The following is a 13,366-nucleotide window of genomic DNA, read 5'->3' on the forward strand; positions in this document are numbered from 1 at the left end:
TTAAGAGCCCTAAAGGTACGGCCACACCAACCGCGTTGCTCACGTTAGGGGCGTTGAAAATCTGCATTTTTGCATAGGGAACCATTGGTCTAGGCGCGGTACACGCGTTGAAGCGTTGAAGCGTTGCGTTGGGGGCGTTAAGGCGGCTGCATGCTTCAGCGTTGGCGTCACGTTGTTGCGCAAAATTTACTCAAAGCAATTCATGCTCCCTTTTAGGTTGCGCGTGTTGCGCGTGTTGCCAAGAAATTTACCGCCAGAACAGTAGGTGGAGTAATATGTGGAGTAAAGTTTTTCGTTGAAGACGACCTCGAGAATGACGTCTTTGTCTGTGGGAGTCGTTGGTTTGTTTATGTGCCAGATCGTGTTCTCCCCATACACAGTGAATGATGGCAACAGACAGAGGAACAGGGGTGATGAAGTTGTTGATCATTGGGGTTGTATAAATGTGCATATCTCTCTACATTTTAAAACGACATAATGTGTTGGCAGCAAAGTTAACTTCACTTCACGTTAATGCTTTTGTATATGAGCCTGCCGGGTCGTCCTTGCCTTCTGGCTTTTAAAAATGGCGGTATGAAAACAGGAAATGTGATACTCCAGACAGGAAGTAGTAACCAGACCAGCAGACCAATCACAGCCTTGCAGGCTGCGCGGCTCGCGTAAAAGCTTATGTAAAAAATGACGCAAGTCTAGAAAAATCGCCCGACGCACGCAAGACGTGAGAAGTCGCGCAAGGGGTGCGCAAGGGCCTCTTGCGCTTGCGCTTACGCTTACGTAACTGAGCATAAATCGGCCTTTAGGCGCGGCAGTTGCACGTAATTACGCACGTAAACGCAGTAACGCGCCCAACGCACCAACGCCCGGAGTTCAGAAAATTGAACTTTCAACGCTCCAACGCGTGACGCTTAGCCGCGGTGGCCAATCAGCGTGGAGCTTGACCCGACGTCACTGGCAGAGAGTAGTGAGCTTGCACAGAAGCATACGGCCGACATCTTTCTTTATTCTGGGTGGAAATAGTAACGTAGTTACGCCATTAAATTCGTTTATGGAAACATTTCTAGCGAGAAATGTGCATTTTACTTTCAAAATGTTCGCTCGGTGAATGTGAAGGATGTTTGGTTTGATAGTTATGACGAAGAGGGAACGCTCCGTTCACTTGCATGGACAGAGTCTCTGGTTGCTAAGCAACCTCAACGTCTTGGCGGACTATATATCTGCTGATCAACACTACGAATGCTGGAAGCACACCAGACACACCATGTGAAGTTATTTAACCCGATTATTGTTATTTATATCCGAGATTATTTAATCTAACCCGATCTAAACTCTATCATGCACCCAAACACGGCGGCGTTTGGGTTTCCTACCTCGGACTCCAGCGCAGCCACGGCCGACATCTTTCTTTATTCTGGGTGGAAATAGTTACATAGTTACGCCATTAAATGCGTTTATGGAAACATTTTTAGCGAGAAATGTGCATTTTACTTTCATAATGTTCGCTCAGTGAATGTGAAGGCGCGGCAGTTGCACGTAATTACGCACGTAAACGCAGTAACGCGCCCAACGCACCAACGCCCGGAGTTCAGAAAATTGAACTTTCAACGCTCCAACGCGTGACGCTTAGCCGCGGTAGCCAATCAGCGTGGAGCTTGACCCGACGTCACTGGCAGAGAGTAGTGAGCTTGCACAGAAGCATACGGCCGACATCTTTCTTTTTTCTGGGTGGAAATAGTAACATAGTTACGCCATTAAATGCGTTTATGGAAACATTTCTAGCGAGAAATGTGCATTTTACTTTCATAATGTTCGCTCGGTGAATGTGAAGGATGTTTGGTTTGATAGTTATGACGAAGAGGGAACGCTCCGTTCACTTGCATGGACAGAGTCTCTGGTTGCTAAGCAACCTCAACGTCTTGGCGGACTGCTTCTCTGCTGATCAACACTACGAATGCTGGAAACACACCAGACACACCATGTGAAGTTATTTAACCCGATTATTGTTATTTATATCCGAGATTATTTAATCTAACCCGATCTAAACTCTATCACCCAAACACGGCGGCGTTTGGTTTTCCTACCTCGGACTCCAGCGCAGCCACTGCCGACATTTTTCTTTATTCTGGGCGGAAATAGTTACATAGTTACGCCATTAAATGCGTTTATGGAAGCATTTTTAGCGAGAAATGTGCATTTTACTTTCATAATGTTCGCTCAGTGAATGTGAAGGATGTTTGGTTTGATAGTTATACTTATGACGAAGAGGGAACGCTCCGTTCACTTGCATGGACATGGACTCATCTAGCTGCGTTGGCGCGTTGACGCGTTGGAAGCGTTGAACCACCACACACTGGTCAAGCGTCAGGTTAGGCGCGTTACTCGCGTTGTCCAACGCGAGTAACGCGGTTGGTGTGGCCGCACCGGTACGGCCACACCAACCGCGTTGCTCGCGTTAGGGGCGTTGAAAATCGTAATTTTTGCATAGGGAACCATTGGTCTAGGCGCGGTACACGCGTTGAAGCGTTGAAGCGTTGCGTTGGGGGCGTTAGGCGCGGCAGTTGCACGTAATTACGCACGTAGGTGCGGCCACACCAACCGCGTTACTCGCGTTGGACAACGCGAGTAACGCGCCTAACCTGACGCTTGACCAGTGTGTGGTGGTTCAACGCTTCCAACGCGTCAACGCAGCTAGATGAGTCCATGTCCATGCAAGTGAACGGAGCGTTCCCTCTTCGTCATAACTATCAAACCAAACATCCTTCACATTCACTGAGCGAACATTATGAAAGTAAAATGCACATTTCTCGCTAAAAATGCTTCCATAAACGCATTTAATGGCGTAACTATGTAACTATTTCCACCCAGAATAAAGAAAAATGTCGGCAGTGGCTGCGCTGGAGTCCGAGGTAGGAAACCCAAACGCCGCCGTGTTTGGGTGATAGAGTTTAGATCGGGTTAGATTAAATAATCTCGGATATAAATAACAATAATCGGGTTAAATAACTTCACATGGTGTGTCTGGTGTGTTTCCAACATTCGTAGTGTTGATCAGCAGAGAAGCAGTCCGCCAAGACGTTGAGGTTGCTTAGCAACCAGAGACTCTGTCCATGCAAGTGAACGGAGCGTTCCCTCTTCGTCATAACTATCAAACCAAACATCCTTCACATTCACCGAGCGAACGTTATGAAAGTAAAATGCACATTTCTCGCTAGAAATGTTTCCATAAACGCATTTAATGGCGTAACTATGTCACTATTTCCACCCAGAAAAAAGGAAGATGTCGGCCGTATGCTTCTGTGCAAGCTCACTACTCTCTGCCAGTGACGTCGGGTCAAGCTCCACGCTGATTGGCTACCGCGGCTAAGCGTCACGCGTTGGAGCGTTGAAAGTTCAATTTTCTGAACTCCGGGCGTTGGTGCGATGGGCGCGTTACTGCGTTTACGTGCGTAATTACGTGCAACTGCCGCGCCTAACGCCCCCAACGCAACGCTTCAACGCTTCAACGCGTGTACCGCGCCTAAACCAATGGTTCCCTATGCAAAAATGCCGATTTTCAACGCCCCTAACGCGAGCAACGCGGTTGGTGTGGCCGTACCATAAACGCAGTAACGCGCCCAACGCACCAACGCCCGGAGTTCAGAAAATTGAACTTTCAACGCTCCAACGCGTGACGCTTAGCCGCGGTGGCCAATCAGCGTGGAGCTTGACCCGACGTCACTGGCAGAGAGTAGTGAGCTTGCACAGAAGCATACGGCCGACATCTTTCTTTATTCTGGGTGGAAATAGTAACGTAGTTACGCCATTAAATGCGTTTATGGAAACATTTCTAGCGAGAAATGTGCATTTTACTTTCATAATGTTCGCTCGGTGAATGTGAAGGATGTTTGGTTTGATAGTTATGACGAAGAGGGAACGCTCCGTTCACTTGCATGGACAGAGTCTCTGGTTGCTAAGCAACCTCAACGTCTTGGCGGACTATATATCTGCTGATCAACACTACGAATGCTGGAAACACACCAGACACACCATGTGAAGTTATTTAACCCGATTATTGTTTATTTATATCCGAGATTATTTAATCTAACCCGATCTAAACTCTATCACCCAAACACGGCGGCGTTTGGGTTTCCTACCTCGGACTCCAGCGCAGCCACGGCCGACATTTTTCTTTATTCTGGGTGGAAATAGTTACATAGTTACGCCATTAAATGCGTTTATGGAAACATTTTTAGCGAGAAATGTGCATTTTACTTTCATAATGTTCGCTCAGTGAATGTGAAGGATGTTTGGTTTGATAGTTATGACGAAGAGGGAACGCTCCGTTCACTTGCATGGACATGGACTCAGCTAGCTGCGTTGGCGCGTTGACGCGTTGGAAGCGTTGAACCACCACACACTGGTCAAGCGTCAGGTTAGGCGCGTTACTCGCGTTGTCCAACGCGAGTAACGCGGTTGGTGTGGCCGCACCACCCCCCCAACGCAACGCTTCAACGCTTCAACGCGTGTACCGCGCCTAAACCAATGGTTCCCTATGCAAAAATGCCGATTTTCAACGCCCCTAACGCGAGCAACGCGGTTGGTGTGGCCGTACCTTGATAGTTATGACGAAGAGGGAGCGCTCCGTTCACTTGCATGGACATGGACTCATCTAGCTGCGTTGGCGCGTTGACGCGTTGGAAGCGTTGAACCACCACACACTGGTCAAGCGTCAGGTTAGGCGCGTTACTCGCGTTGTCCAACGCGAGTAACGCGGTTGGTGTGGCCGCACCATAACGGTACGGCCACACCAAACGCGTTACTCGCGTTAGGGGCGTCAAAATTCGGCATTTTTGCATAGGGAACCATTGGTATAGGCGCGTAGACGCGTTACATGCGATGAAGCGTCGCGTTAGGGGCGTACGCGCGTCAGACGCACGTAATTACGCACGTAAACGCAGTAACGCGCACAACGCGCCAACGCCCGGAGTTCAGAAATCTGAACTTTCAACGCTCCAACGCGTGACGCTTGGCCGTGATAGCCAATCAGCGTTGAGCTTGACCCGACGTCACTGGCAGAGAGTAGTGAGCTTGGACGGAAGCATACGGCCGTCATCTTTCTTTATTCTGGGTGGAAATAGTAACATAGTTACGCTATTAAATGCGTTTATGGAAACATTTTTAGCGAGAAATGTGCATTTTACTTTCATAATGTTCGCTCGGTGAATGTGAAGGATGTTTGGTTTGATAGTTATGACGGAGAGGGAACGCTCCGTTCACTTGCATGGACAGTCTCTGGTTACTAAGCAACCTCAACGTCTTGGCGGACTATATCTCTGCTGATCAACACTGCGAATGCTGGAAACACACCAGATACACCATGTGAAGTTATTCAACCCGATTATTGTTATTTATATCAGAGATTATTTAATATAACCCGATCTAAACTCTATCACTCAAACACGGCGGCGTTTGTGTTTCCTACCTCGGACTCCAGCGCAGCCACGGCCGACAACTATCTTTATTCTGGGTGGAAATAGTAACATAGTTACGCCATTAAATGCGTTTATGGAAACATTTTTAGCGAGAAATGTGCATTTTACTTTCATAATGTTCGCTCGGTGAATGTGAAGGATGTTTGGTTTGATAGTTATGACGGAGAGGGAACGCTCCGTTCACTTGCATGGACAGAGTCTCTGGATGCTAAGCAACCTCAACGTCTTGGCGGACTATTTCTCTCCTGATCAACACTACGAATGCTGGAAACACACCAGACACACCATGTGAAGTTATTCAACCCGATTATTGTTATTTATATCAGAGATTATTTAATCTAACCCGATCTAAACTCTATCACCCAAACACGGCGGCGTTTGTGTTTCCTACCTCGGACTCCAGCGCAGCCACGGCCGACAACTATCTTTATTCTGGGTGGAAATAGTAACATAGTTACGCCATTAAATGCGTTTATGGAAACATTTTTAGCGAGAAATGTGCATTTTATGCAACATTTTACGCGCGTATCTCGCGTAAAAATTACGCGAGATACGCGTCTGGTGACCAGACGCGTATCTCGCGTAATTTTTACGCGAGATACGCGCGTAAAATGTTGCTTGGCCATTTTGTGTCAAAAATGGTCGCATACGCGCCATATGCGCCATACGCGCCATACGCAGGGGTGGACTGGCCATCTGGCCGGACCGGCCAATGTGGGCCGGTCCGGTCCGCTATGTTTTTTTTTTTTCTCTCTCTCTAAATTCCCTCCAATTGGGCCGGCCAATGGGCAACAGAGGGCTAGCAGTGTGTGGCCAGCATCGACACAGATTATTGGTCTATGTTTGTCATTGTCAATCAATCATGGGCTGACAGGCTCAGAGAGCCCTGGCAGTGCTGTAAATCACAACAGAAACCAGGGTGGGCTGGACCTCATGGCATGGGCCGGAGTCGTGGGAGTCCGCGACTCCCACGAGTAAGTAATTCATGTCTTAGACTTTTTCTCGCAGCTACAGATAAAAAATATTAAATTCTCTATTTATGGTTTCACAATGACTGAGTCACAGTTGAAACAAATGCGTTTCAGCTCTAATGCTGCTACTGTCTGTAATATGTTTCTATTTAGATTATTTGTCAGGATATTTTGTTATTATTGTCCGAGTCTGGTTTTAACTAATGCTGGGCTTACACAAAAAGATTTTCCCATTCACAGACTAAATACTGCAAGAGAGAAATTAGCGTTGGATCAAGTGTGATATTTAACAAGCGTTTTGTAGCTATGTAGATATGGGGGATGGAGATTCAGCAACCACAGGATGTCCGTTAACTTCCTGTTGAGGTTTCCAACTTCCTTGTCAGCAGCACAAGAGAAACAAACTTGAAAAACAAAAACAAAAAAAAACAATTTGCACTGCTATTTGCAGTGCAAATAGCAGGATGTATGTACTTGATTAAATTGTTTTAATAAAGTATATGCAGGGTTCTTCCCGTTTGTCTCGTCCCACCCCTAGTGCTGATAATGTAGTGGGCTGGTCTGGACAGAAAATGCCAGGGCTGAATTTTTGTCCCAGGCCATACGCGCCATACGCGCCATACGCGCCATACGCGCCATACGCGCCATACGCGCCATACGCGCCATACGCGCCTACGTCACTCGCCTAGATGAGTCCATGTCCATGCAAGTGAATGGAGCGTTCCCTCTTCGTCATAACTATCAAACCACACATCCTTCACATTCACCGAGCGAACATTATGAAAGTAAAATGCACATTTCTCGCTAGAAATGTTTCCATAAAAGCATTTAATGGCGTAACTATGTTATTATTTCCACCCAGAGTAAAGAAAGTTGTCGGCCGTGGCTGCACTGGAGTCCGAGGTAGGAAACCCAAACGCCGCCGCGTTTGGGTGATAGAGTTTAGATCGGGTTAGATTAAATAATCTCGGATATAAATAACAATAATCGGGTTAAATAACTTCACATGGTGTGTCTGGTGTGTTTCCAGCATTCGTAGTGTTGATCAGCAGATATATAGTCCGCCAAGACGTTGAGGTTGCTTAGTAACCAGAGACTCTGTCCATGCAAGTGAACGGAGCGTTCCCTCTTCGTCATAACTATCAAACCAAACATCCTTCACATTCACAGAGCGAACATTATGAAAGTAAAATGCACATTTCTCGCTAGAAATGTTTCCATAAAAGCATTTAATGGCGTAACTATGTTACTATTTCCACACAGAATAAAGATGTCGGCCGTATGCTTCTGTCCAAGCTCACTACTCTCTGCCAGTGACGTCGGGTCAGGCTCAACGCTGATTGGGCAACGCGGCTAATCGTCATGCGTATGAGCGTAAAAAGTTCAATTTTTTGAACTCTTGAAATGTACGCGATATATGCGCCTCATACGCGCGTTACGCGCGTAAAATGTTGCTTATACGCGTGAAACGCGTAATACGGGCGTAAACCAATGGTTCCCTGTGGAAAAAATGGCGATCTTATACGCGAAGTACGCGAGATACGCATCTGGTGTGGCCGCACCTTAAGGCCTATACCTGCATAACTGTTAATTTAACTTAAAAGTTATGCAGATGTTTGAAATTAACATCAACATGAAAATCTTCAACCAGGAAATAATCATAATCAAACCTTTTGTTTCAATCTGAGGCAAAACAAGTTATAATAAAATCACGATCAAGTCAAGACGAATCTCTCTCTCTCTCTCTCTCTCTCTCTCTCTCTCTCTCTCTCTCTCTCTCTCTCTCTCTAGCATCATAAGAACTTCTAGCAGGTCAGGAAAACCTGTTTGACAGGAGATGATGGTAGCAGAGAATAAAAGAGACATTTATGAATAACCAATTGTCATTTTGTCACACATAAACCTTTAAAAATACACATATTGCATTCAATGGCAATTATTGCAAATTAAACTAATTATTTCCTAAAGGTTTACTTGTATTTTGTGCTAAAATTCTAAGTATCTGATCTGTATTTACAATACAGTTTGTTTCTGCATCTCTATTTAGAGCTCATTAGTCCATGTCACTGTTTACTGTTGCTATGGCAACAAGAGACTGCTGATGTTAGCTAGCTTAGCTAAATCATCTGAACAATAATAACCCATAATATCACAATTCGGCATATTTAAACAAAATCAACCACAACTACCAACAGTCACAGCCCTTCAACTCTGGGCTAATATGTTTTCACAAGTATGCAGTTAATTAGGTCACATCACATTCAATTTAAAAACGTTTTCTACTTTGTTTTCTACCCGGCACAGCAGCACCTGCTGGGGTGTTGACCCCGGCACCAATATTTTGAACATTTTTCAGCTTCCACATCCAGAGACTTCAGCTTTTTAAGTCGCAGTTTTTCAGTACCACCCGGGCGTTTCTTACGCTTATCCATTTTCTGCTCCGTCCCGACTACGGCCCACACCATGAGGTCCCGCCCACCCTGGTTTGTGTTGTGATTGACAGCACTGTCAGGGCTCTCTAAACCTGTCAGCCCATGATTGATTGACAATGACAAACATAGACCAATAATATGTGTCGATGCTGGCAACACACTGCTAGCCCTCTGTAGCCCATTGGCGGGCCCAATTGGAGGGAATTTAGAGAGAGAGTAAAAAACAAAACATAGCGAACCGGACCGGCCCACATTCGGTCAACGGCCCACCGGGACGATGCCCGGTATGCCAGATGGCCAGTCCACCCCTGTGAGTGAGTGAGTGAGTGAGTGAGTGTTAGTGAGTTAGTTAGTTAGCTCGTAAGTTAGTCAAGGTATACAAATCCTTTTCACGCCTTCGAAGATTTTTGAATATCAGAAGAACTGGGTTTGACTAATGAGCGATTTTTATTGGTGATCATTTGATTTCCGCTTTGGGGCAGCAGTGGCTCCTAGCAGCAGCACTAAAAAACAACAAGGAGAGGCCCGATCAGATGAGAGTAGATTTAAAAGGGACATTTTTAACAGGTTGCTCATGGCATTTGGGGTGTTTGTGAGGAACCTTGCACGACAACAGTTTCCTTAAGTTATGTCTAAGTGTGTTATCCGAATTAAATATCAGCCAGGAAGAGCAACACACACCCACACAGCTATCGGAACATCGTTAATATGCCACTGCACGCTAATTGAACTGTTGGCCAAGAGCTGAACATGTTGCTGCTATAGCAACATGCTACACATACTCTGAATAATTACATATGATAATAGAGTACAAAGCTAATTGTGTTTCTCTCTCTCTCTCTCTTTCTCTCCTCTCTCCCTTTCCCTCCTCTCTATTTCTTCTTCCAGACACATCATGACAGAGCTGATTGAAACCGAGCGGCTGTATGTTGAAGAATTACAAAGCATCATGGAGGTGACTTTTTGCCCGGTCATTACATTCTCTGTGCTGCAACAGACCTTATTTACCTAGTGGACTTTGGTTAACCGGGTGTGGAGACCTTCCTGGTTATTTCAAAACCATGATGCATGCGTTATTTTTAGTTCTGCGTTCCATGTCCCCATTCAGATAGCGTTCAGAATGCAGTTCAATAAAATGTGTATGCTTTCCCAAAATATTATACAAGGTAAATCCACCCAACTTACCAATGATAAGGTCTTCTATATGGGTACAGATTAATATTGAACACCCAGGGTATTCCTAGAGATATGATTTCAAAATATATTCCCCAATACTACTTTATCCGTAGATAATATTCAATTGGCATATGCATTCCCTTTTCTCTTATTAATTGCCTTGCCTTCAACCTCAGTGGCTAACCCTCTCATACATCATAGTTTATACAATAATGACCATCATACAATCACTGCTACTGATTTGCCATAATATACACCTCCGATTAAAATACTCAAATTCATGTCTAATGTGGATATAAAAAGAAGATAAAACCACAACTGGAAAATATGGTGTAAACCTATTAATTTAAATTATACAAAATATTCATTGGGGAAATGGAGCTATGTTCTGCGACTGTACTGATTGAATTAATCATTTAAATTGATAATTGTATAATATTCGGAAGAAAGAATCAATGCATGTCAGATGATCCCAAGTGCGAAAATGATGGACGTAACTGCCGAAACGTTGCAGAGCTGCGAACAACTACGACCACTCCACCCTGTCGAAGGCCTTCTCGGCATCAAGGGATATGATTACTTCTGGGTCAGAAGGGGAAGATGAGGTGTGGATGATGCCGAGAAGCCTTCTAATGTTGGTGAATGAGTGCCATTGTCTGATGAATCCCGTCTGATCTTCTGACACGATCGAGGTCATACAAAGCTCTTTATTGATCAAGTAGGACTGATGCTGCTCAGCCCCGCCCCTCATTCACACTGCGGTCTTTCTTCATTGCTCTCATCATTGTAATTTCTCTCACAACATTTCCTTCGCTGTCTTTTATTCGTGTTCCCCTAACCTCTACCCACTTTCACCTCTCCCTCTCTTTTTCCAATTTACCCCTCCTTTCCGATCCTCGGCAAAAACTCCCTCCATACCCCCCTCCCCTCCCCCAACACACACTGTTCTATCTTCATTATCGCCCTTCATCTCCCCTTCTAAAGCCCACCTAAACCCCTCCCTTCTACAAACCCAAATATACAATCTCCCCCCCCTAACTCCGGGGGCCATCTCTGTGTTGCAGGGCTACTTTTCCGAGCTGGATAACTCTGAGCTCAGCCACCTCATCCCTCCCTCGCTGGAGAACAAGCGGGATGTGTTGTTCGGCAACCTGCCAGAGATTTATGAATTCCACAATAGGTGAGTGTCTGTGCATATTTTTATGATTGACTCTGTATTAGTCTGAGGCCATAAAAATGAACCACAAGCTTTGAATTCTCGGTACATAAACTTTTAGCAAGTGGCCATATAACATTTGTTAATTGATTTGCCATTTAAATCACTTCAAACATTCCCAGCGAATGCAGTGGAATGCTTTAATGTATTTGGTCACACAACACTAGGAAACTAGACTCCAGGCAGCAGCGCAGTATCCCAGAATGCAACTCGGTTCTCTCAGACCCCACGGCCGCTTAGAAATTGACCACTTGTGCGCTTCGATGCAAAGTTCAGGAGACTGGCACTACATTTACAGAGGAACATTTTTATCCAAGCCATGTCTTATTAAGCAACGTACAAATATACAGCAAAATAAATGATACAAGACTGATAATCGGAGGGAGGGAGGGAGGGAGGGAGAGAGGGAGAGAGGGAGAGAGAGAGAGAGAGAGAGAGAGAGAGAGAGAGAGAGAGAGAGAGAGAGAGAGAGAGAGAGAAGTTTACCGAAGTCTAAACCACGGGGTCATTAAAGGGCTAACACACAGTCTCTACTTTGAACATCCAGTAAGTAACACATGGATGCAATCTTTGTGCCTCGGGTTAGCCAAAAGAGGTACAAGTGGAGTGGTTGAAGATAGTGTAGAATGTGTGTGTGTGTGTGATTCATTGTTGTAGTTTTATTCAAAAGGAGCCCGCTTTCTCTCTCACTATCTCTGTATCTCTCCTTTTTTTCACTTTTTCTTGCTCTCTCTCTCGCCTTCGCGAGCTCACACACACATACAGTATATGGCTGAGGATGTGTCTGTTATCGGTGGTACCTGTATTTGGTAGACTCTGATAGAACAAGGCCTACCTACAGCACCATCAAGAGTGCTGCTCAATGCTTTAGTGCAGGGCTATTCAATCAGTTTTGAATGGGGGCCGGTTGGTGGAAATGATCCAGAATGAGGGGCCAGGAAAAAATGCCTAAAATTGATGAGCATCACATCGATAAGTACAGATACTGTAAAACACTACAACGACATAGGAGTGCATATTTTTTCTTTATTTTATCAAATAGAGACCAACAGCTTATCAGAAATAATCCCTATTCGATTAACCTCATAGGCTGCCTGTTAGTGTTCAACAATCTTATCAGTTCAGGAAAAGACTATCGGTTAACTCTGCAACAGCTTATCAAATTACATAGTTAAAGGTTAACTCAAGAGTGCAACAGCTTGTCAAAATACAGGTAGTAATGATAGCTTATCAAAATACAGGTAGGCCTAGGTTTACTCAAGATTGCCAAAGCTTATCAAAATACAAATTAATAGATTACTTTAAGTGCAACAGTCTTTTCAAAAACAATCCTTTTTTAATAAACATAGGCTGACTGAGTGTTAACTGGCATGCAGTGACCCTCTTGGTCAAATGTGCCATCTAACGAGAAAAATGGCATTTGTTTGATTTAGCAAGAGCAGTGAAATCGGGAGTATATGACGTCATGGCAATATGCATAGTGGTGCAGGTGCTCGGCAGTGAGGGATGCGCGATTACTAGTTTTAATGGCATTAATGTGTGAGAATGCGGATTCGTACTTGTAAGTTGATCCAAACATAGTGAGGACAAAAAGTGCAAGATGCCTTGAATTAGGGAATTTCTGGTGGCTGACTTCACAAGTCCAGAACTTTTCTGAACCTGCCAGCTGTAATGACTTTTGCAGGTCAGCTGATGACTGAATGTCATGAGTTCCAGTTGTAAACCCGCCTCGTTTAATGACACAACCAGCTCCTTTGCTTTCACTGCAAACTCCCCCACAACGTCCACACAGAAGGGGTCGTTCACAAATCTCATCACTTCAGTGGGGATACTGAAATTTTCACACCTCGTTGCAAAGTTGGTTTTCAATGCATTTATCAATCCTGTCATTGCCTCGGTGGTTTGTAGACCTGCAGTGCGCAATGCTGGGAAAAGAAGCATTTTTCCAGAACATAGATCATCAAAAATCAAACGGCTGCGTGAAACTCAGCATTTTCCATTAGACACAGAAAAGTGTGAGCTTTTTTCTGCTTTGAATTACGGGGAAACATCAGGATCTCTTCGAGGAAAGAATGAAGTTAATAATTGCCATGACAGTCCATG

General features: G+C 44.9%; 1 protein-coding gene across 12 annotated transcripts in view; it reads left to right on the top strand.

Annotated features, from left to right (window-relative positions):
* mcf2l2 (MCF.2 cell line derived transforming sequence-like 2) overlaps positions 1–13,366 on the top strand; it is a 105,465-nt gene that overhangs the window by 55,414 nt on the left and 36,685 nt on the right. For all 12 annotated transcript variants that reach the window (XM_030373105.1, XM_030373110.1, XM_030373109.1 and 9 more), the window contains exons 16-17: positions 9,760–9,826; positions 11,112–11,227. In XM_030373105.1, the coding sequence (XP_030228965.1) occupies positions 9,760–9,826; positions 11,112–11,227 (183 nt within the window). The remainder of the gene's footprint in view (positions 1–9,759; positions 9,827–11,111; positions 11,228–13,366) is intronic.

Source organism: Gadus morhua, chromosome 12, assembly GCF_902167405.1.
Source record: "Gadus morhua chromosome 12, gadMor3.0, whole genome shotgun sequence".
In the NCBI taxonomy this organism is placed as follows: domain Eukaryota; kingdom Metazoa; phylum Chordata; class Actinopteri; order Gadiformes; family Gadidae; genus Gadus; species Gadus morhua.